Here is a 24,772-nt window from a genome sequence, read left to right as displayed (position 1 = left end):
ACATATATAGATATTATTTTGGAGAACGTCTAATTTGAAGATCCTCTTTGGAAAATTAAAAAGAGAAAAAGAAATCCTCAAAGAACTAACAATAAGCGTCATGAGAATAAGACTAGACTAGAATGTACCATTATTCTCAAAGGCACTTGCATTTTGCTCATTATGCGATTTAAAATATTTTATTTATCTTGTACTGTCATTACGGATGGTAAATAGTAATGCTAGAAAACAGATTTTTTTCTCTTTTTTTTGTTTCCTTCTTTTGTTCTTTTTTATTTCTTTTGTTGTTCTTCGGTCAGACTTTCGCCAGTATATAGATATATACATGAACGTTTCTGTATATCGCAGCTTAGAGCAGTAAGTATATTTAATTATGTTGTGAAAGAAAGGGGGGAAAAAATGAGTCTTTCACCGACGTTCAAGTAAAATGAGAAAAAAAGTGTTAGTAAAAGTATTTTAAAAGTTATAAGCTTGAAGCGTATGGTACAGAATTTGCTAGCGCGTTTTCCTGCATGTCGCTTTAAAGCTTTTCCAGGGACACCAGCAATTAGCCATGGCTGAGTGTGAGACGAATGAAAACGTACGGTAATCCAACAATTTCATTGTTTTCTCTCTGCTTCGGGTATGGAACGCTCTAGGAACGTTCTTTCCATGCGACAGCTTGCTTAAGAAAAGAGAATAAAGCCGATAGAATATTTTCATTTCTTGTTGCGTAAAAAAAAATCGTTAAGAATAATCGAATGATTCGAATTATATCGACTAATTAATGGAAAAACACGTTCTTCTTTTTTTTATTTTCCCTTTTTTACTTTATCGTATCGATGATTCGGCGACTCAACAGTTGGAAAACTTTTAGCTGATATCGAGTTTAATTTGAAGATTTCAGATATAATTATAGAACTTGACAGATACAAGCAATACAGAACAAACTATGTTGTTCTCATTGGTTAGATATAACGACATTGACATTTCGTTTCTTCACATCAATATCTATATATATATATTCTATTTTAATTTAGTAACGATAACAATGTCAATGAGAAAAGCTTTAACAGAAGTGCTTGTAATGTTGACTTATCAAGTGCAGCTAACCAGTGAAATTAAATTTTGGTGAACCGCTGACATTCTCAAATTCGACACCGTATTCTCTGAAGTTTGTAATCAAGGGTTTCAACTTACAAGATACCAGTGCCCTAATTTACTTGCTCGAATATGAGAACTATATATATATATATATATATATATATATATATATATATAAAGAGAGAGAGAGAGAGAGAAGCTTCTGGCTCATATTAAAAGAAGACATGAAAATATATGATTATACAACTGAAACTTTTTCATTCGATTATTATCCACCTTTTTTATCTATTCGAAGAAAATCATAAAAATCTGTAAGAAATTGAATCAACGTTAGGAGCGAAATTTCATCATTGAATGTCTTTTCTCTCTATCTCTCTCTTTCTGTCTTTTTCTCTTCCAACATAAAACACTGAATGAATGAATGCAGTATAGCATAATTTCTCTCATTCTTTTTGCAACTTTTCTCTTTATAATTCGTGAATGAATATTCTAAAATCTTCACAGTACTTCGAAGTGTCGTCTGTCTTACACCATTAAAAAATTTACGACGTACGAGTTTAACGTTCAATGACGTGTCTGAGAATTCTTTTATAACTGGCATGAGAAAGGGACGAACAATAGAGAGAGCGAATAAAGAGAGAGAGAAAGAGAGAGAGAGAGAGAGAGAGAGAGAGAAAGAGGGAGAGAAAGAGAGAAAGAGAAAGAGAAAGAGAAAGAGATACATCTAGGAATAGAGTAGGTAATATCATTCATACGACGAACTAAAAGTCGAAGACGAGTATATTATAGAGAAAAAAGAGATAAGAGAGAGAGAAAGAAAAAGAGACGGAAAGAGACAAAGAGAGTAAAAGAGAGAGAGAGAAAGAGAGAGAGAGAGAGAGATGAGATTAAAGCAATTTCGTTGGTCATTTGGTATTCTCGCTGTACAAAGCTTTGTAGGCGTTCGCGCGAAAGACAGCGCATAAGTTTTGTATGTGGTCGTGCAACCGCGCTTTTATCATACTAGCTGAAAATGGCTCATGGAAGCCGCATTTAATAATAGTAGAAAAAGAAACAATTTCACGGCTATCAATTAACTGTGTTCATGTGTTCCGTGTGTTGATGTCTTATATCAATGAATCGAATGATTTGAAATTCAAATTTGTTGAAACTAACTCGTTTTCGAGGAAATTAGTCGAACTAAAGGATAGGAGAGAGACAGTCTTCGCAAGTTTTCCGTTTACTCTCTTTCCACAAGGGATGAGGGTAGTTCGCGACTGGGGGCGTTGGAAAATTGAACTTGGAACGTTCGTTAAAATTTTAACGGTCTCACGTAACAAAGCGAAGTGACTTTCCTCTCGTTCATTAATTGAAAAAGAGAGGAAAGTAGATTCTTTTGTCGTTCTTTATTTTTCTTAAAAGCTTTCATGAATTATTTGTGTATAATAATATCAAATGTAAAAATATAAAAAATTTCTTTGTTTCACAATAAAAGAAAAGATTTATGTTCCATTTAATAATCGAAGCGATAAATGAATTTTTAGCGGATTTACGTGAATACGTAATTTTGTTTTAATGTAATGATTGTATTTTAATATTTTAAAAATAATTCCATCTGAATGTCTGAATATAATATAAGATACGTGATATGAAGAAAAGGGATGTATATCCATATATATATATATATATATGGTAACTATGAGAACACGGTGGACATTTAATGTATAAAATATTCCGTAAATTCTGAGCTCGGTTGCTCGGTTTTAATCCGCGTATTATTCAAACATACGCCGACCGTGACTGGATGATATGGTGCAAGGTATAGGATGAGATAAAGGGTAAGAGCTAAACCGGTCTTCCACGTATCTTCTTTTCTACCTACTGGTAAGATTACGAATTAACCGGAGGATAGTACGAACGTGGTTTGCTAGTATTTACTACCTTTCCTAATTCAACTTGTATCGTTTCAAAGCAACGACTACGTTCATTTTGTATACGATTTATGTACGGTTTCGTTCACCATACTCTCTCGGACTTTAAGATCTGTAAGACACAATATTTGTTTGAAATTTCTAATTAACGTTAAACTCGTGATCGTTTATTATTAATCTATAAGAAAGAAACTCAAAGTTAAAATTTGTTTAATATAATAATGGAAGAATATTCGAAGAAGAATTGAGAAAAAATGAAGGGACTATTAGCGAGTCGAGTAAGAAAATGGTACGAAACACGATAGACTAGAAAATCTGCAAAATGACGTCTCACGAAAGTGCCTCAAAGAGAGGATCGTATGGGGAGAAATGTGTATCGGAATGATGCGGATATTGGAAACGTCGTACGTCCTGTACGGACTTCCGTTAGTGTGTATCGATAACGAAAGAACCATCCTCTTCGTTCCTCTGTCAAATCGAACAATAACGATACGTACAATAGTAAACTTCTCATGTCAGTAAAATATAGTGAGACTATTGATTCTTCGTATCTTATCAGTTAGAACAGAGAAACATAGTGAGCTAGAGGCAAGTGTTCTCTATCGAAATCATGATGTATTTTGTTGTTTGTTATTGTTTCATTTATATAGAAAGAACTATTTAAAAGAAACTCTTTCCAATATTATTGTATTCTCAATAAAAGTTCGCTATCTTATCATTTATCTATATACGAATTAGTTCAGTATACATAAATTTAGTTAAAACTTATATATATATATATATATATATATATATATATATATATATATGTCATGTAAATTCGTTGGAATTATTAACCAAATTTGATAGGAAATTCAGAACTTATAGTCATAGGAGAAATGCAAAGCCAACAAAAATATTCATTCTTGAGGATAATCCTCTTCTTAGAAGGATTATAGTTGTTATTTTGTTTTCGCAAATATGCAGTTCGTTCGTATATATTATAAAGAATTCATCGGCTTTCTCATAGATGAGACCAGCTTTGAGAAGAAATAATGCATAATAACTTGAATTGAGTCAAGAAAGACAAAAAAAGAAAGAAAGGAAGAGAGAAAGAGAAAGAGAGAGAGAGAGAGAGAGAGAGAGAGAGAGAGAGAGAGAGAGAGAGAGAGAGAGGAAGAAGAAGAAAGAGAGAAAAACACTGACGACACAGTGAAGTTTTTCCTTTATTCAGAATCTTACCGTATTGAAATGAAATACGCGGAAAGTGCAATTTGTTATGGAAAATCCCTATGAGACGCTGAGATGGAGTGAGGAAAAAGGGGATCCATCAGGAAACTTACAAGTCGTAGAGAAACGTAGTCTCTTTTCTTAGATTCTTCTCCGTTTTCTGATTTTCTTTCTTCTATCTCCGTTTCTTTCTAATCTTTCTCATTCTCTCTCGTTCTTCGGTTTCTTTTTTTCATACCAAGATGTATATGAGCAGATGGCAAAGTAATTTCCAAGATACGATTCTCGTTTCTTCTTATTTTTTTTTCTTCTTTTCTGCATATGTCTTATCTTTTCCATACGAACGCTTTAAACTTTTTAAAATTATTATTATTATTATTATTATTATTATTATTATTATTATTATTATTATTATTATTATTATTATTATTCGAACAAAATAAAATATGTAACTGTTGTAAGTGTTTTTCCTTTTTTCTTTTGTTCTTTTTGTCTTTCTTTTTCTTCCTCTTTTTTTTTTTTTGAAAAAGTTCAATTGAACGAAGAAAAACGTTCGATAAAAGAACAAATAATTTCATAAGCGACTACTTGATCGCGATAAACCGAGTGAACGAACCAACTTCGATAATAGCAGAAATTGGATAATAGAGGCTTGCTCCTCGTTCCTATTATTAGCGCTGATTGGTTCTGTTCTCGGGGTGCTTGCGGATAATCAATACATTATACGATATTAATCGTTACAATACATGAACGTGTTCATATTTATATTGTTATCAATGTGGAAAAAAAGTCGATTTTATTGTAGATCTTCCGTCAAGATAATACATATTTATGAGTATTCTTTAATAGGTATATAAACCTGTCTTTTCCTTTTTTTTTTTTTTTTTGTTAACGAAAAATATTAACAATTTTTTAAATATTTGATTATGATATGTTAAAGAAAAAAATAAATATATAAATATATCATTCTCATAGAAATAATTTTCATCGTTGTATGGCCTTATGTATGCCTTACAATAGATTAGAAAGCAATCGATCATAAATATCTAAGGAAACGTCGACGTCGTCGAGCGGTAAGGCTGATAAATTATTGTTACGAACTCTGTATACGTTGCACGTTGAGCTTGGGATAAATTTTGGCAACGAAATTCCAAATACGTATGTATACATGCTTCCACTTTGAAATAGATAACGCTACTAATATAATTTCTACTGTTTGATTAAGTATTATAAACCGCAACTAGACGAACAAAAAAATGAATATTATCGTTTACACAATGCCGCAAAAAAATGGTTTAAAAAATTTAGTTTTCCAAATGTGTTTTATTCTTTCTTTTTTTTTTTTTTTATTATGTCAAAGAGTTAAAGAACAAAATGAACTGTAACTACATTGGAAGTGTTTTTTTTTTTTTTTTAACATTCGAGGCATTAATAACAATTCTTTTTTTTTTTCATTCATAAACCGAATATCCATCGTTTGAATTACGCGAAAAAAAATCGATCACTCTTATTACAGATATCAATGATAAATCTTGATTCGGCAATATCGTGAAAATATATTTTGAGAGTGTCTTTATCAAATAAAATGGAAAATATTTTTTTCACAGTGCTATGAAATTGTACGAAAAGAATGGTAGAATAGAATAATGGAGTCCAAAGGAGGATATGGAGATGAAAGTAATAAAGTAACAGCCAATGAGATCGGCTGTGAATAAGAAGTTCGAGGGTGCGTAATAGCAGGAAACTTTTCTGACTTCATCCGCAAAGTAATCGCTTAAATTCAAACTGCATTTCCACCGCTGCAGGTTTTATTACTCGAACTCGCTCGATCGTCATTTTACTTCGAGCTCTTTGCTTTTTTAGAGATTTCTCGGCATTTACGATCTCAGCTCGCAGCTGTTCGTAATGCGGACATATATACAGCCGTTAATATCGAAAGTATGCAAGGAACTCGGTGCCATTTTGAGATGTTAAATCAAAATGTTGAAGAAAAGAACAAAGGAAAAGAGAACTCAAATTATCAAATATCCGAGATTGTCGAGAAGCAGAGATCGACAAAAATTTTAATTAATCGATAAAAAGACGGCAATGGACATAGTAATGTGATTACACTAGAGAGAAGTTAATTTCTGTTTTTTTGTAATCACGAGTTCATCGTCAGAGATAGTAATAAACGAGGGGATAGACGAATGGCTTGTTTGATTATTAACGTGAACAATGTATGCACAGGTTATAGATAAAAATTTGTATTCTCAGCAAAAACCCAGTTGTATGAGATAGAAAAAGAAAGAGAAAGAGAAAGAGAGAGAGAGAGAGAGAGAAAGAGAAAGAGAGAGAAACAGAAAAAGAAAGGGAAAGAGAGTCGTTGGCTCATGGCCTGGTGCTTCACTTTTTTGTTCAGAGTGCAATACTCCGAACTGCAGTGCCATTACCAAAATTGCTCAGCGATCCTGGTTATACATCCACTTAAGAGGACTTTTTAAAACTTTCAAAATTTATTAATATTCCGGTTAAGAGGAAAAATTTGTTATATATGGCACCACAGAATTCATTAATTACTTACTCACAATCGTATGTGGGTATATATATATATATATATATATATATATATATATGTATATATATATAAATACATAAAGAAGTACTTAGAGAAAGTAGAACGTTTAACAAGCCATGCAGGCTTAATTACGAAGATCTCGTGAAGCTTTTTTGTACTTTCTCTCTCTCTCTCTCTCTCTCTCTTTTTGTCCGACTGCCTCGTTTTTTCTTTATTCCCTTCTTTTTTTGAAAAGTAAGGAAATAGAATATTTTATAACATTCTATAGTAATATAATTATTAGTGATTATATTAAAATTTCAATAATACCAAGAAATACGGTTTATAACATTTAATCAATCTATCAATTAATTTTTGTGAAATTCATTTCATGAAATAAAAATATAAACATAGAGATTCACGTATAATATAATTTTTTTACCGGTTGCATAAAAAGTAATATATGTTTTGACTTCTGCGAAAGTTTTCATTTTTAAAGCTAGATGATATAATACAGATGAAATAGTACCTCAGCCGTACAATTACGTCTTCTTTGTTTTTCAACTGAAGTTAGGAATGTCTAGACGGCGAAGTGACCCAAAGTGAGAAAGTTCATTTAATTGCAATTGGAAAAAGAAATAAGATAAGGGGTGAAGTAGAAGAGTATCTACTATTTTATGTACTTTTACTTTTGTACATCCTATCTGATTGCGTTTAAAATTTAAAATTAAAAATTAGTTGACCCAAGAGAAGGTCTTCCTTCGTTAATCGCAAGAAATTAATCGCCTTGAAATATTTTTCGATGAAAACTGATTATCCTCGTAAACATTTTATTAGTATACAGGAACAAATGCATTTAATTTTCTCCGTCATTTATAGAAAAATTTTCACGTGATGTAAAAACATATAAGCAAATAGTTTAGCATAAAATTTGTGAGATTAAGAAGAATGTTTCATTTTCTTAATTGAAAAGTGATAATGCTAATGGGTTTCGTTGAACGAAACGGCCATTCATTTCAATGAAAACTTTCAAGACATTACAATTGTTTTTATTAATTTAACTGTAGATATTGTAGTTGCAAATATATGCTGATATCGTTTCTTCTATTTCTTTTTCTTCTTCTTTTTCTTCTTCCCGCGAGTAACTCGTAAGAAATTTTCTTAAAGTAACGCAAGGGGGGATGCTTGTTCGGAAAAAGTAAAAACGATTCGCCGAGGGCGAAAATCCGATGTCGTATTTCTTGGAAACGTGAGTGTGCTTAAGGTAAGTCAGGTTGAATGAAAGAGGTAGTCAAAATGGGCTGAAGTCAAAAGGCTTTTTTCCGGCTAACTAAGCACATATAAATAAGTAAGAGAGTCCTACCCTTGAAAAGTCACTCGTGTTAGAATGACTTGGTAAAAGAAGGTAGGAAACCTTGGAAAAACGTACTGATTTTATATATTTCACTTTGCATAAACAGATTTCTTGAATCACGTTAATTATGAATTTTCATCTTTTCTTATTCGTTCAGTCACTCCAGCCATTGATAATTTTATTAAACTGCTAAATATATAAACAAATAAATAAATAAAAAAACAAATAAAAAAGTAATATTAAAGATGATTATTTCATAACATTTATGGTAATATTGAATAAATTGATTTTAAAGAAGTGCTTGAATATAACAAGATTGAACAAAGTTCAAACGTTTTTCATATAATTCGCATAAATTTTATATATATATATATATACTCGAATATATATATATATATATATATATATATATATATATATATATATATATATTCGATAAATCGTTCGTGTCTACTAGATAGAGAAGCATGTATCCTACAGTAAAACTATGTTTTACGAAGAACAGATGCTCTAACGAAGGACATCGAATGTCGAAAGCTCTGCGTCTTTGGGGAAAAGGGCCGAGTCCTGTTAGGCGACGGACAGAGTGGACGGGCAGGAAATTCGCGCGGCACGTTTCATGATCGCGACAGCGTATATACAAGGTGAGACGGAACGAGACGTTACGAGTCCCATGGGAACCGTTTCGTGATATACGTATAAGAGCCGTTCTCTGCGTTCCATTGAATAACTCAGTGTTGCACACCGCCATCGTTCTCGGCATCTTCTCTTCTTATCCTACGTTGCCTTTTACCCCAACCTCGTTTAGGGATCATCCAGTTCAAGTAAAGGGGAAAAAAAAAACAGAAAAAAAGAAAATAATGAGAATGGAAAGAAGGAAAAATCAATAATCTCGTTTGCCACACATACCGCAAAGACTGTCGATGTTTCTTTTTCTCTCCCTTTTGAAGGATTTGCGTCACGAAAATCTATGCTCCCATTTGATAATATGTATAAAATGCGTGTCAATGATCATGATAATTGTTTAAATCATATCACTCTTAGTATTTTTCTAAAGAGGATTAGATTTTTTTAATTAATTAAAACTAAATTAATCGAGTTAAAGAATAAGAATGATTTTTATTCTTTTATCATCCATTATATTCGCATAAAAAACATCTAATACTAAGAGGATTAGATTTGTTTAATTAATTAATAATAAATGATCGATTTAAAGAGTAAAAATGATTTTTATCCTTTCTTCATTTTATTATATTTGTATTAGTACCAAATCCAGATATTTTAATCATTAAATTCACTTTTGAACAATTTCATATGGACCATAAACGTATAAGTAAGTATAGATATGGTTTGAGGAGAGATAGAGACAGGAAACATGTATATTTAACAAACGTTGAAGTTGGTCGACGAAATTTCGGTGTATCTCTACTGCCAAGAAGGGAAGTCGTCGAGTTGGTTGAGAGAACGACGGACTGTGTTGGTTAATAGAACAATAGGAGTCGTAAGCGGAAAACGGTCTATTCGGGTATTTGCATTTGCGGTATGCATTGCACATTGAATGCGACTAAATGATGCCTAGGTTTCCACGTATGCGACGAAATTGTACGCGTACGTCTTCGTCGTCGCTGTCGTCGTGGTCGCCGTCGTCGTTTTCGTTGGGATACATCTAGACATCGTTAAAATGGAAATGGAAACGAAGTTGTAGCGATTCGTTAACTGAGAAACTACGGTATGCGACTCGATGTTTTAGCAAAGAAGCCGATAGAGTACGGACACCTCTGAATCCTATACTATATATTCCTTGAATTTGAGATAGATTTCAACAAATTGAATAAAAAAAAAAAAAAAAATGAAAGAAGATATCTTAGATACGTAGAGAATAAAAAATAAATTGTAATTATAAACTAAGTCCGTGTGAAGCTATGCATATGAGAGTTAAATATATAAATTTGTTTAAGAAAAATGTTATGTAAATTGATATATTATAAAAAGAATTATTATATAACTATATTCTTTTTTTAGGTATATTTTTCAAACGCAATTAGTTTTCAAAATACAGTTATACTTTTAGCAAAAGAAATACATATTTGTATGCTTCCTCTTTTTTTTTCTTTTCCCTCTTTTATTTCTTTTTTCTTTTCTTTTTTGTTTTCTTTTTTTTCTGTTTTATTCTCACTTTCTATTTCTTTTTCACCTTTTTTAATACTTTCATCTTTCCTTTTCTTGAAGTTTATCCGCCCCCTTTTCCTCAGTTCTCTATGTCTTCCCTTTCATCCCTCCACTTGCCCTTCTAAGCACGACATGAAATAAAAAGAGAGTAAATAGTCTGCGCCGTCGTCTCAGAGTACATAGGCGTTTGGCACGAAACCAAATTTCACCGCACCACTACAACCATCAAGACGGTCATCAACGACGGGGTTGAGAGAATACCGACACGCGAGAATAGTCGACCGATCCTTTTATACTAGTTTCCTATCTCTTTCTCTCTCGCCTGTTCTCGCTCGATTCCTCCCAAGAAGAGAAAAGTTTCTACCTTTCGGTTCTCCCTCGTTAACTGTACGAAGGACTGCGAGATTATTCGACCTCCGGAAGAGCTTATCCCGTGAAATCAACAAAAAGAAATAGTTTGGCATTCAATTCTTCAAGCTGAACGACTCTTTCTCTCTCTCTTTTTCTCTTTTTCTCTCGGCGAGAGATACTGATTCTGATTTCTTTCATTGATTTTATCGATTATTGAAGGACTTTCCTAATAATTTGTCAAAGGTTTAATTCGAAGAAATCCATCGTTTCAAATTATTTTGTATAATGAGCTTCTTTTATTTCTTGATATTCAAAAGTTGTAAAAATCTATAAAACGTATTTCATACCGTCAGTTAATATTTATAAAAATTTCTGTGTTCCTGATTTCGTCAAAAAATATTACTTTGTACTCTTTAATCAATTTAAATTATGTTTCGCATATCAACAGTTCGATACACATCGTGACTTTACTGTCTGAAATTCGATTAATTGTAAATTGTATTTTTACTCGGACTATTAATTTATTTTATTCATTAATTTTCGACACGTATAAACTTCATACCGAAGTAACGATGTTACAAAGTCATTTCAACATTCCGCATTTACTATGTTACGAAAGACCATTACACCGTAAAACCGCACTCGATCAATACCGTCATCGAAAATGACGTTGCGATCGGTAAGCGAAATACGTTCTGTCGTCGCTTTGTTTCGAGTTCCGCGTCTAGTTTTCAGTTGGAAATGTGGAACAGGAATGAGTGAGTGAAAGAGAAAGAGAGGGAGAGAGGGAGGAGAGGGGAAGGGGGGTGAGAGAAAGAGAGAAAGAGAGAGAGAGAGAGAGAGAGAGAGAGAGAGAGAGAGAGAGAGAGAGAGAGAGAGTTACGCGTAGCGCGTAACTGTTTGCTAATTATCGCCAATTAATCTGGTCGCTTTGCGTTCGTACGTCTGTCATCGAACCGTGACATGTGGGCAGCCCGTTATAACCACGGCAGCCTATAGCCGAGATTGTGCTCGTTATTAACGATTCGATCGTTCATTCAAGAGCAATCGCGAATAACGAATATCTCTCTCACTCTGTCTGTCTCTTTCTCTATCTATTTCTCTCTCTCTCTCTCTCTCTCTCTCTCTCTCTCTCTCTCTCTCTCTTTACCGCGACAAACAGTTGCGGTTGGTAGAAGAGGGACCTCTGTGTCATACGAAACATCCGATGATTGTGTCCTTGAGAAGTACACTGTGGTTTGAAATCAATGACACGAATGAATTCCAACTATAGCATGGACCATTCAACGGAATGTTATATACATCATAGTCCTCATAGTCGCTTGAAATTTTTTCCGATCGCTCTTTGATTAATCGACGGTAAGATGAAATTCCTGTGTGAGTAATTTTCTTTTGGGAATGAACTCTTTATATTCGAGGAAAGGTCAAATTTCTCGTCGATTGCATTGAAAAGGAAGGTCCACTAAGACCTTTCGTAACTTCAGTAGAAATTCTGGAATTTGAGAACTTTTTTAAAATCTTTTAAAATTTTCTATGAGATAAAGGAAGTTTTTGAAGTATCGTAAAAATAAAAGATTCGTTCTGAAATATGTTCGTTCACGAACGAATTAAGATGAGAAATATCGAAATTCAATTATTCGTTTATTAAGATTGTAATTTAGTACCGTATTGAAAAATCATTAAACATCCGATTTATGAACTACTTAGTCGAATAGAACTTTGGTCCATTTTAAGTATTTACTTATTTAATTAATTTTCGGATATTTCTGTATTTCGTTATTAAGAAACGTTTTTGTCGAAAGTTCATTAAATTGTACCGAGACTTACAAACTCTCTTTAAATTAACGCAAGGATTTACTTACCTTTGCTCTCCGTCTTTCTTACTACGTTCTTAATGAATCCGAAATATCTTTCGTTGCTGGTAGAATTCTTACTTCCATTTTCAGAAGGAATCAAAGAGAAGATCGTGTCTATTATGGTTTAATGTTCATTCTATGATTTAAAGATGTCTATTTGGTACAATATTCTGATTCAAATAGAATTTTCAATATCATAAAATATTAATATCTTGCTGATTAAATTGATTAAAAAAATGTACGAATCATACAAATATCCATTATATTTGGCATTACCATCGTACACGATAATGGTTCAAAAAAACAAAAGGTATATAAAGATAAAAAAGAGAGAGAGAGAAAAAGAGGGAGAGAGAAAGACAGAGAAAGAGAGAGAGAGAGAGAGAGAGAGAGAGAAAGAGAGAGAAAGAGAGAGAGGAGAAAATACAAAGGTCATATTAATTATTATTCTATGTAAAGCATATAGTCCATTAATTAAGTACTGCATTTCTCACTGCCAATTAATTTCGCTGTTGCAATCGTTGTGCGATATCACGCAGGAATGGCTTGTTAATTATCAAACCTCGAGGGCGTCACGTTACAAGTGCGAGATCGTTACGAAGATGCTTGATTACACAATTAGCACGTTTCTTCTGGATCATCGAATCAATTATTTGAACATCAAACTAGGTCATCCGCTGACTTTGACAGAATTGGCTTTTACTAAACGATTCGTTCGCGTGAATTGACCGATTATTTATAGCTCGGTGAAATCAAAAGTGATATTGGATAAAGTTCTTACTTTGGAAAAAAATCAAAGTAGTTTGAGAGAAGGATACATTATTTTCTACAAAAGTTTGATCTTAAAATTAATTAATCGAGATTTATCACGAAATATATAACGTCGAAAAGAAGGAAAAGTCATTATATTATTACATTTGGAATTAGTAAAATGCTTTATTAGTAAAATGTTTTTTTGTTCTTTTTTTTATTTTTTCTTTGTATATTGCGTATATATACTATCCTTCTTTTACCATATTATCGCTAATAGTTATTTGTATTTGTACTATCGTATTTTCCACATTAATGATTACTATTTACCCATATTGATATAACATAATTTATATATGTTATATGTATAATATAAAACTGCAAAGTAGAATAAAAACAATTTTATTCATTTTTATATTTGATTAAATTAAACCAATAAAAATATTCTAATTGAAATTATGAATTTAATTACGAATGATTTATGAAGAAGGATTAGGAAAATTATTGGAATAAAATAAAACGCGAGTAATCGAAATATTTTCACTTCTATTTTATATTTTATCATATTTAACAAAAACAATCAATACCGCGATGCTTCTTATTGCGTGGAACATGTACATTTGTGGTAACAATGAATAATAATATAGTTATATTATTACAAGTGTATAAGTGTGAAATTATTTAACAGTAACATGATATATCGCATTATTTAGATAAAGCACTCGAAAAACTCTGTTTTTCTTATCGATATATTTACAATATTTCGTACATTATTTATATATATATATATATAATATTTTATTTTTTATTTTATATTATATATATTTTATATATATATATATAAAAGTCATATCATCCAATATTAGCCTACATTCTGTTCTTGTGCAGTCAAAGTTTTACTTAACAATTATGCAATATATCGAACATGTTATAATCAATTACAATAGTAAACACGTTATTTCATTGGTCCATTTGACCGTGGTCAAGCTAATATAATTAATCCTGTTAAAGAAAAGTCTTTGCACATTTTTTGATGATTTTTTAATACATTCAATAGTCTTCCACTTTTGTAAGTAAAGAAATAAAATACTGTATTTATTGATCGTAAAAAGAAAAGAAATGAAAAAACAAGCCTCTGCATTTCTACTTGTATCACATGTATGTATATATATATATATATATATATATATATATATATGTATATACATATACAATTTGATTAAACAATCACTGGACTATTAAAAGTATTTTGTCAGAGATCATCATTATAACAAGGACTATCAGCGTAATTCGATTGTAATTTTATAAGTTGGAATGTTTTACAATCATATCAGTCAGAGAATAAATGCATCATGTTATTCTCGCCATTCTTGTCGGCAAACGAACGTCTAACATTCATGGAAGTATCTAGCAGATATCTATTTCTGCTTCTCCTCCTCCTTTTCCTTCTTCTCTTCCTCCTCCTCCTCCTTATCCTATCCCGTTCTCTTCATTTCCATTAAAACAGTCGACTGTATCCCCATTGGAGAGCAGACTTCCATAGGGTCTTAGGGATAATGAAATTTGCATCTCTCGCGGTTACGTTTTACTCGCTATCAGAAATGCAATCGTCGAGTCGAACCTTTCGAGCGTCACCGTTGTTCGAATAAGTGACCTTACTGTAATCGTACGTTGAAGAATTACTCCTTCTGATGTACCAGTTGACACCGATGTAGATCATCGCTAGGACAACGATCAATGCATTAATCGAAAAGAAAATGGTTAGCCAATAGAACCACATCGTTGACTCGAATCGCCATGCCAGATTCTGAAGAACGCATTGGGACTCGCCGAAATTTGTCAAGAGGTTGGAATCAGAATGACAGGTTGTGCATTCACCGTCGGTTGCTCCGGAACAAGTCAGACAGGAATAGTGACACCTTCCACATACCTTTCTGGTGGTAGATTCCTCTGTAATGGCGTAGCTTCCGATTGGACATTCTTGCCAACATTTATCCTCATACTGGTACCATTTGGACTTGCACTCTGAAAAATGACACACCTTCGTTTTCCATGCTGTTCTCCATTGTTATTCTATAAATATTATAAAGTAACTACTTTCTGATACTGATGCATACTCGTTTTTAAAGAAATCAAAAAAAAAAAAAAAAGAAGAAAAAGGAAAGGAAAAAATAGAAAGACTATCATCAAATAACTCATAGGATATTCGTCAATACACCTTCTACTACGTATGAGAGATGGCTCTAAGCAAGGCTTTTCCAATAAACTGTGAAAACATGCAGGAAATATCCACAATAAATACGTAAAGCGTTTTGCAGGCATTCCTATACAAAAGACAGGCTTACACTGTTTCTTTTTGTTTTCTTTTACATCTACGTAGAACAACAAGAGGAAAGTAGGCCTGTGTCTCGTTAATCTTCATTATCCTCGTTTCATCATTACGTTGTTCTTCGACAGTACTGTTGTAATGCGATAAGTAATTTCTCACTTTTCGTGACCGATTATGTCCCAATCAGAAAGGAATACCTTTCATCGAAGAATCGGCTTACTTTCCTTTCGCTGGAAATAAACATCTCGGCATATTCGCAATACCGATGTACAATTCATAGCAATTGAAAATGCTCTACATGGAATACATAAATACGATACACGCAAGCACATAATATCTAGATACATTCTGTTTGCATTCGAATAATAATGATACGCACACATACACATATATACTATATACATTGTTTAGAATGTAATTATAGTTCGCTTTATTAAATCGAACATACATGTTGAACACATAAAGTTGAGATTAAACGTAATGAACGTCCTTTTCGATTTATTAAATTATAATATTTATTATTGAATCTTGTATAAACATAGATATCAATGGAGATATTTATTATACAATTACGTACAAATGTTGCTATATAAATTTTTTCATACAAAATTTAACTATAATATTATTGTTTCGATCATATAAGAAAATTGTGAAAAAAGTTCGTGGACAATGAATAATTTTAAAAGTTAAGTTAAGTTAAGTTATAAGTTGAATAAGTTTTATTTATTTCCCTTTTTCAAGTAGATTTAAAATTTCATCCCTACAAGCCGAATGAAGCTTCATGCCATTCGGTGAGCCTACTATTTGAAATACTTTACCAAAAAATTTTATTGAATAAGGAATGTTTGAAACTTTGTTGAGTTTGTTGAAAGAAATTTTTCGAACTTTGTTGATCTAAGTACCTTTCTTATTTCTTTTTTTATAATGTTAAATAGACAAAAATACAAGTTGGCTGTTCCAACACGAATTTCTGCCTTGCTGGTCGTTAATCATAGATACGTATAATACTTACACCTTTCCCACCCAATTTTCGTCGGCAAGCATACAAATTTTAAAAATTATCTAGGAGAACGAAAGATCCCAATACGAATTCCTGTATATATCTTAATATTTTTTTCAAGGCAATAATTAAACATACGTGCCAGACAAAGCAAGCGATCCGAATGAATAAGTTAAATAGAACATGAGCAAGCACTTAGCGATAATGATAATAATAATAACAATAACAACAACAATAACAACAACAACAACAACAATAACAACAATAACAATAATAATAATAATAGTAAAATAAGCAAATGATCAGAGTCGAATTAAGGGCAAAGCGAGAGACAAAGGAGATTCTGAAATTTTGTATCTTAGTTAAAGAACGATAGATATTTGTAAATAAGTACATATGCGCGTGTGTAAGTAAGTACACATACACATACATATATATATTTTCTTTTAACGCGAACAAATTTTTCTTGTTTAATTCGTAGAGAAAGTTGAAGTGAAACATTCGACCTTATTAATCCTTTAATCGAGGGCTCTTACAAATATCGGGAAAATAGTTTGGAGTTCAAAGTGATGATCCTTAATCCGACTCTGTATCTGGTTACAGAATTTAATATCGGAATTATATAGAGTAGAGAAATAAGACTCACCGTGCTGGTGAAGCGATCAGAAGGATAGGTTTATTTTTGGTACTGAGTGTGGATGTGATTGATATTGGTGATAGTGGTGGTGGTGATGTTGGTGATAGTGGTGGTAGTGGTGGTGGTAGTGGTGGTGGTAGAGGTGGTGGTGTTGGTGATGGTGGTGGCTGAGTTGAGAAAATCCGCGCCGCAACTTCCGCCCAGGAAGAGCCCAACGAGTACCTAAATACGTTTCGTGAACCTGCTATGAAGTAGTGGGGGGTGGCGGGAGATAAAAACGACGATTGACGCGTCAACAAAATAATCTACCTACTTCCTATCTATTTGGGATTACACGATATTCTTTCTTCCATCTTGTAGAAGATGAATGATACGCGATTTCCACATAGACGACAAGGGATTTTTTCATTTCTTTTGAACGATTAACTTTCGTTTCGACTTTTAAAAGATTTTACTTTATCTTTTTTTTTTTTTTGATTGGGAATTACTCAAAACGTTATTGACTTAGGGGTTTCTAAAATATCTCGTTCATCGTCGTGCATGTAATATTTAAAAGGGAACTTTTGAAATGTATACAATCTATATAACTATGCTGTGTAATAAACTCGTGTATGAAAAATTAAAATTATAATAATCTCATTTTACGTGTACGTCGAGAAACTATTTTCACGCGGTATCTTTCATTCATTTTCTTTAGGAAATGAGTACACGTATTTTCTAAAAGTCAAATTAAGAATTATTCTCTATTATTATTGCAGAATATTTATAAAAGATCTCAATTTGCACGATAATAAATTTTTATTTTTTCGTTGTTAAAGTTATAGAATCTTGTAATGAGTTTGGTCCTATTAAAAATGGGTGCTGAAAAAGGAATTGTTGAAAATTTATTATAGCTAGAATAATTAGAATATAGAGCGCGTGCATTCACAGAAGTGCGTATTAAAGTAGATATCGATGCACGATTTATGCTAGTTTCAAATAAATATGCGATTCACAAGCATTATTTTGCTAAGCAATCATAAGAGCAAAGAGGCATAAAAAGGAAAGAAGATTTCTCGTTCTTTCTTATTTTTGTTTATTTTTACAAATGAAATTATTAATAGATAGAATTTCATTGAATTTAGAATTTAGTGAAAAGAAGAAAAAGAAAAAAATAATAAAAAAAAAAAAGAAAACAAGAAGCGAGTCAATTGAAATACGGTTAATACGAACGATGATAAAAAAAGTATGTAAGGGACGAAAATTAAAAAATTCCGCATTGAGCCGAACACGGCCCTTCCACGAACCCATGCGTGTTCGTAGAGTTTACATTAAAATTCGTTGAATTATTTCTTTTTGCGTTGAACAAATAAAGGTTGATTTTTAATATTTTTCGTGATTTTCTCTCTTTTATGGTGGTTTTCATTGATTTTTGGTTCACTATCACAGTACGCGATCATCATTTTATAGTTTGCAATATAACCATCCTTTTTAACGTTTGCGAATTCAGCAAAAATATTATATGGTAATGACGAAAATACTTTTTCAATTTATATACACTCGAGTTAACGACTGGATATAAAAAAAAAAAAAAACAAAAAAAAAAGAAAAAACAAAAAAAAACAAAATTACAGGTTTATACGATTTGAAAATAAATGGTTCGTTGATCTCATGTACGTAGGAAAGTTTATCTTCTCGCTATTTGCAATTGGTCGCTAAAAACATTTCTTTCGAACGAAAAACACGGAAAAGGGCGTTTGATTGAGGTTCTATTTCGTACCAGCAGAATGTGCGTTTACCAGGGGATCGTTTGAAAAATTATTTGTTTTTCTTTCTTGTTCTCTTTCCTTCTTTCTCTGTTTTTCTTCTTTTCTTTCTAATTAAAATTAAGAATTTCGATTTACTTTCGTATTCAGGATATTCTCCCTTTTTTAATTCTTTCATGATATACAAATTTCAATATCGCATATAATGATTCCATAATAATTGCAATTACTTATACAATATATTATTATGTATATGTGTACATAAATGTATGTGGCAAAAATCCTCGCGACCTGCTCACGTCCGATCCCCCTTTTCGGTCTTCTTTATCTTTTTATTTAAAAATTTTTGTCAATACTAGATTATCTTTATAGGATGACACATCGATCGTTCGAAAGCATTGCTTTTCATTAAGAAAAAAACAAAAAAGAAAACTAAAAACAAAATAATAAGGAAAAGAAGAAAAAAAGAAAAAAAAAACCATTCGTGAGTTGTTTTTAATCAAGACCGTATGAAGGATATTAACGCGAGCGTGTCGTGAGGAACGATCGCACGTCCTTTCTTTATTTCTTTCATGTTTTGAAGAACACTATAACTTAAGATATGTCGCCTCTCCAAGCAAAGATACATTTTACAATACATACAAAGATTTACAGTAGATACATTAACAATATGGCGGATCGTACACGGAGGAACAACGTCGGAAGACCATTGATATTGATTTTTGATTTTTATTTTATTTCTCATAAATGATTTAACGCGATATCGATTGATATAAGGGATATTAAAAAATATCGTCTGGTATATTTAGAAAGAACAACAAAGAAAGAAAAAATGAGAATCTTCGTTCGATGTTTTTTGTAAATTTCAAAAAATCTAGACGATCATTTTTATAATAAATTGTAAAAAAGAGAACAAAAGAAACATTCATTGAATTAAACGCATGCTTTCAAAACGTTACAGCGTTTAAGAAGATTTCTGGAGATCCGTCTGTCCCGCCGTGACGTCACAAGTATTGTACATTTTGGAAGATACGTCACACCTGAACGAATTAAAACACATTCAACGTCCATTGTACCAAGTAGCCACACGCCCGTACCATTAGTATTAATTTTTTTTTTCTTTTTTCCTTTCATTTTTTTCTTTTTTTGTTAAGTTTTTTATTCAAAAGCTGACACGCTTCCACGCTGATTCATTTAATTGACTGACATTCTTCGAATTCAATAAAATAGTTTCATCAATCCTTATAATCTTTTAAAGAAATTTCGAACGACTTCGTCGATGAAATTTCGAATTTTTCAATATTAATGTTTTTCCTCTTATTATTTTCTTTTTGTTTTTCTATTTTATCCTGCTACGATTATTAATTCACGCTTTTACAAAAAACGTTGTAGCAGTTGACTTTGCAGTGTCAAATCAGCGTCGAAGTATCATAAAGAAGAAACGTTTAGCCGTTACATCGGTTATTCATTTCTTTTTTTTTTTTTTTTTTCTTTTTTTCATTATTTTTTTCACTTTACCTTTACCTCGAGTCGCGTTCTCTCATTATGAAAAAAGGTAATGAGGTATTTTTAGAAAACGTTAGCTTATGCTTAAATATCGTACGAAATGTAATTACACGATCGTCAATTCGACGTTCTTTCTATCGCTTGAGTTTTCTAAACATCGATGCGTCACTTTCGAAAATTTCGAATAAAATACCACTTTTATTGTTTCTCGATCAAAGACGCAAAATCAGTACAAATGTGCAGCCGTAGGGTCATCGAAGTTTCATTTTCAACGAAACACTTTGATCATTTCTAAAGGAGCGTAGCTATCAATTCGTTCCACCGTCATATGAAAATTCTTTTCTGTTTCTTATTCCTTTGTTTTCCCGTTGCGATGCACGAGACATTCCAATAAATTCGTCTATGGTTATTTTCTTATGTACATTTATAATACATTATATGCATGTGCGTCTGATATATATATATATATATATATATATATATATATTTATATATATATACGCGAGAATATATATATAACGCGTGTGTCCGGAAAAAAAACTGGACGTTTTGTTTCAAACAAAACCAAACAATAAAAATAAGAATAAAAACAAAGAAAAAAATAAAAATAAAGAAGTTAGTGTAATCGTAAAATTGTAATTTACAAAACGAAGAAACGAAATAAATCTTTTTTAATTTTTATCTTTCAAATAAAATTAAATCGAAAGACATTTTTCTTTAGAGTTTGGTTATAGTACGGAATTGTCTTATTGTATACTATATAGTATATTATTTGACTAAATAATATATTGTTTGTCGAAATCATACCTTGTTTTCTTTTCTCTCACATCTTTCCTTTAACGTTGTATTCAACGAAAATAATATATGTATATTATATATCCGAGTTTTTATCACGCATTATATATGCCTTTTTAATTGTCCTAGTAATCCGTTCGATAGAGCATTCCGCAATGCATAACTTGTGTCTGTAAGGAAGTTAAAAGCTAAACATTTGATCACACTGTTGCATAATCAAACGTAGCTTGTCGTTAGCATTAAATTATTATCGTTATCGTCGACGATGGCCGAGTCGGCATTTTGTTACACCGATATCTTCGATCGTTTTAAACTATGATATTATATTATTATAGGCATACCTATATGTATATATTTATATATAAATACATATCACATAATATTCAACAAATATGACAGTTACACGTAAAAAATTATCTATTAAATACGGAAGCGTACTCTCTTAACTAATGCTCGCTATACGTTCGCGTGTCTCTTTAAATAAATGGAGAGAGGAGGAACACGCGTGAAAAGAGGAAAGAAGTTACAAGTTGAAAATGTATGGCGAAGTAGAGATAGGCTAAAGTTAAATTAACGAAATAGCGATCCGATGTATTTTATGGTAGTCTCCGTTTAATAAAAGCAAATGGATATATCCGTAAATCGTGAGAACAAAGAAAATGGAGATTCTACAAAATTCATCTGCATGTTTAATTATTTGACGTTTTCAAGAGAGTTCGGGATAGTTTATTCTAAAATATACGAAATTGCGAGAAAGTTAATACGTAGTTGGAAAATTTCGTTATTTGAGTCAAATCGAATTATGCTTTTTTCATTTCTATCATTCTCTTTCATAGCAATCGTTTTTAATTATTTTTATCTTATTTTTCGAGGAACGAAAAAAGTATTGAGAAAAATGGTCGAATCATAACCGAGTATTCTTTCTCTTATTTTTTTTTTTGTTCCCCTGCGAAAACTTCCATTTCATCCTATTATCGTCCAATCGTGAAATTAACGAGGAAAAAATAATGGGAAAAGCTCTAAGCCGTTAATTCAAAACTTTTTTCCCCACAACGTTTTGCGCTAATGCGAATCACCTACAATACGAATTCGTTTTAAACAGAGACTACTTAATGTTTAGATATAAATGAATGCTATATTTTAAAATGCACCGTACGTATCGTTCTTTTGGCCGTCTCTACCCGAGAGACCTACTAACATTCTACAGAAAATCAACGATAATAGCGATCGTGTTATACGAACTAATTATTTTTTTTTGTCACTAAGAAGTCCATGAATATACGATAAGTACGATCATGACAAAAAAGAAAAGAAAAGAAGAAAAAGAAAAAAAAAAGAAAAAAAAATAAAAGACAAAGAAACAGTCGATGTATGTAAGTACGTCAATCAATCACAATAGATACGTATTTACTGTTAGCTTATAGCTTATAACTTACGCACTTTAATTCATAATTAATCATTAATCGCGAAATTTGTCTACCTGCAGACACACGAGGAAGCATATTTAAAAATTAAATTACGGGATTATCAAATCGTACGTTATCTCTATCTTCGTCGTTTAATCGATCCATACATATTTTTTTATTTATATATCGAATTAATACTAAATTCGAATATGGAGCTCGTACGATGTTATAATGTTAAATCTTTGATTCGATCGACGATTAAGAAAATACATGATTATTTAATAGTAGCAGTGATTTATTGATTTTGGCACACTAATTATTATTTGATTTATTGATAATCACAGAGGTTCGTTGCCACTATTTATAATTAAAATTCGATTTCAAAAACGTGTATTCGTCGATCTAGCGAAGAAGATACAGTCCTTCGTTATTTCCTTTGTTCTTTTCTTTTTTTTTTTCACTTCATAAAACGATAACGAAAAAGATAGGGAAGAACGTAATTCGATTTGAATACGATATGTAAGGGCACTAAATGCACTACACTTCGAAAGGGCGAACATTAAAAAATTTCTACGAGTCCCTTTTTTCCCTTTCGAATTTCAAATTAGTACGAACATTTAGGAACATCGCTTCGAACGATACATTAGCGACACATTTTCATCTTATAAGAATATTATTTCTTTTTTTTCTTATTTCTTTGAAATCCAAATTAGAAAGATAATTTATATGCTATGTTTCTAAACTAATAAAATGATCAACAAAAAAATCACGAATCTTACTCTTTAGAATTATCATCGGCTTAATTCTTAATTTAATAAATTCAATATTTATCAATTAAACGACGATTCGATGATATCTCTCAATGATTGCAATAATCAAGCAATCGATAAAGCTAAATAGAGGGAAATTTAGGGTCGTTTTATTAGGGAAGGAAGACAAATAAAGTGAGAGAATGAAAGATCATCGGAGAGTCGTAAACCTATGCGATATAGTACCCTTACAAATTAAACTGATATGCGACAAATTGCCTCTACGATTAATCGATAACGGCGATAAATTATTCCATCCCGAATGACCATCAGTTGCCGTTATCGCATGTCACATTGCCATTCTTGCGCCCAGCATTCGATTATGATTATGATATGAAATATAATGCAACAAGAACGATGAATGTTTCTCGATAAAGTATCTACTTTCGATCGATCGATCGAACAACTTTCACTTTCTGATTAGTTTACAAAGTTTAGAAGAGTTTTAAGCGTTCAAGTGAAATACATTCCAAGCCGTTCCACGAATAAAAAGATTTAGTAATTAACGATTTTTCATCAATACGATAAAAGAATCTCCTTTACCAATATGCCGATTGGATAACAGCAAAAATATTAATAATATTTTTTCGAAATGATTCGAACAATCCTCGAACGTTGTTTGAATTACAAAACTTACTCGACTGAAGAAATAAGTTTGGTTATTTTTTCAATAAATACAAAACCATTTATAAATGTCGAATGGGGCGTCTTTCTCTTTTAAAACTCCAAGTTGGATATAATTGTTGAAATAGATATAATAATGAAGGGGATTATTTCATGATTACTCTCTTCGATTTCGCTTTGATCTTAAAACTTGAGAATGATGTTTGACTCACATTTTACACAGAGAAACTAATTTTTTTTTTCTTTGAAAAATTTCACCCAGGAGATAGCTATAACGATTAAGAGAAGCGGAAGAAAATAGGAAAAGAGTGTTTCGGTTAAATTCGGTAAATTCGAGGAAAAATGACAAGAAGAGAAAAGAAGAAGAAGAAAAAAAAAAAGAAAAAGAAAAAAGAATATTCAAGGCAAACGGTAAAGAGAAATGTTCGACTTTTCGTGTTATACGGGGAAATCAGTGAGCTTGCCCTTGGAAAATATTGTAGCTATATATATATATATATATAAAGAGATAGATAGATAGATAGATAGAGATAGAGATAGAGATAGATAGATAGAGAGAGAGAGAAAGAGAGAAAGAGAGAGAGAGAGAGAGAAATAGAGAGAGAGAAAGAAAGAGACATTTGGAAGGTTTAATTTGGTCTAGCACGAGCAAGGCCAGAACGAGCAAGCATGCCCGTTAACGACGAATCGAAAACTGGGTCGT

The 24,772-nt window shown here is 31.7% G+C and overlaps 1 protein-coding gene across 5 annotated transcripts in view; it reads right to left on the bottom strand.

Moving 5' to 3' along the window:
• Positions 1 to 13,755: 13,755 nt before the first annotated feature.
• The window catches only part of LOC124951663 (furin-like protease 1), a 178,045-nt gene continuing 167,028 nt past the window's right edge, over positions 13,756 to 24,772 (bottom strand). For 3 of the 5 annotated variants that reach the window (XM_047500413.1, XM_047500417.1, XM_047500414.1), the window contains one exon: positions 13,756 to 15,243. In XM_047500413.1, coding sequence (XP_047356369.1) covers positions 14,804 to 15,243 — 440 coding nt within the window. In that variant the 3' untranslated portion in view covers positions 13,756 to 14,803. Of the gene's footprint in view, positions 15,244 to 17,193; positions 17,407 to 24,772 lie in introns of all 5 variants that reach the window. The other 2 variants (XM_047500416.1, XM_047500415.1) reach the window with 2 other exon arrangements.

Source organism: Vespa velutina, chromosome 9 (assembly GCF_912470025.1).
Source record: "Vespa velutina chromosome 9, iVesVel2.1, whole genome shotgun sequence".
Classification (NCBI taxonomy): domain Eukaryota; kingdom Metazoa; phylum Arthropoda; class Insecta; order Hymenoptera; family Vespidae; genus Vespa; species Vespa velutina.
This window is presented reverse-complemented; position numbering and strand designations above follow the sequence as displayed.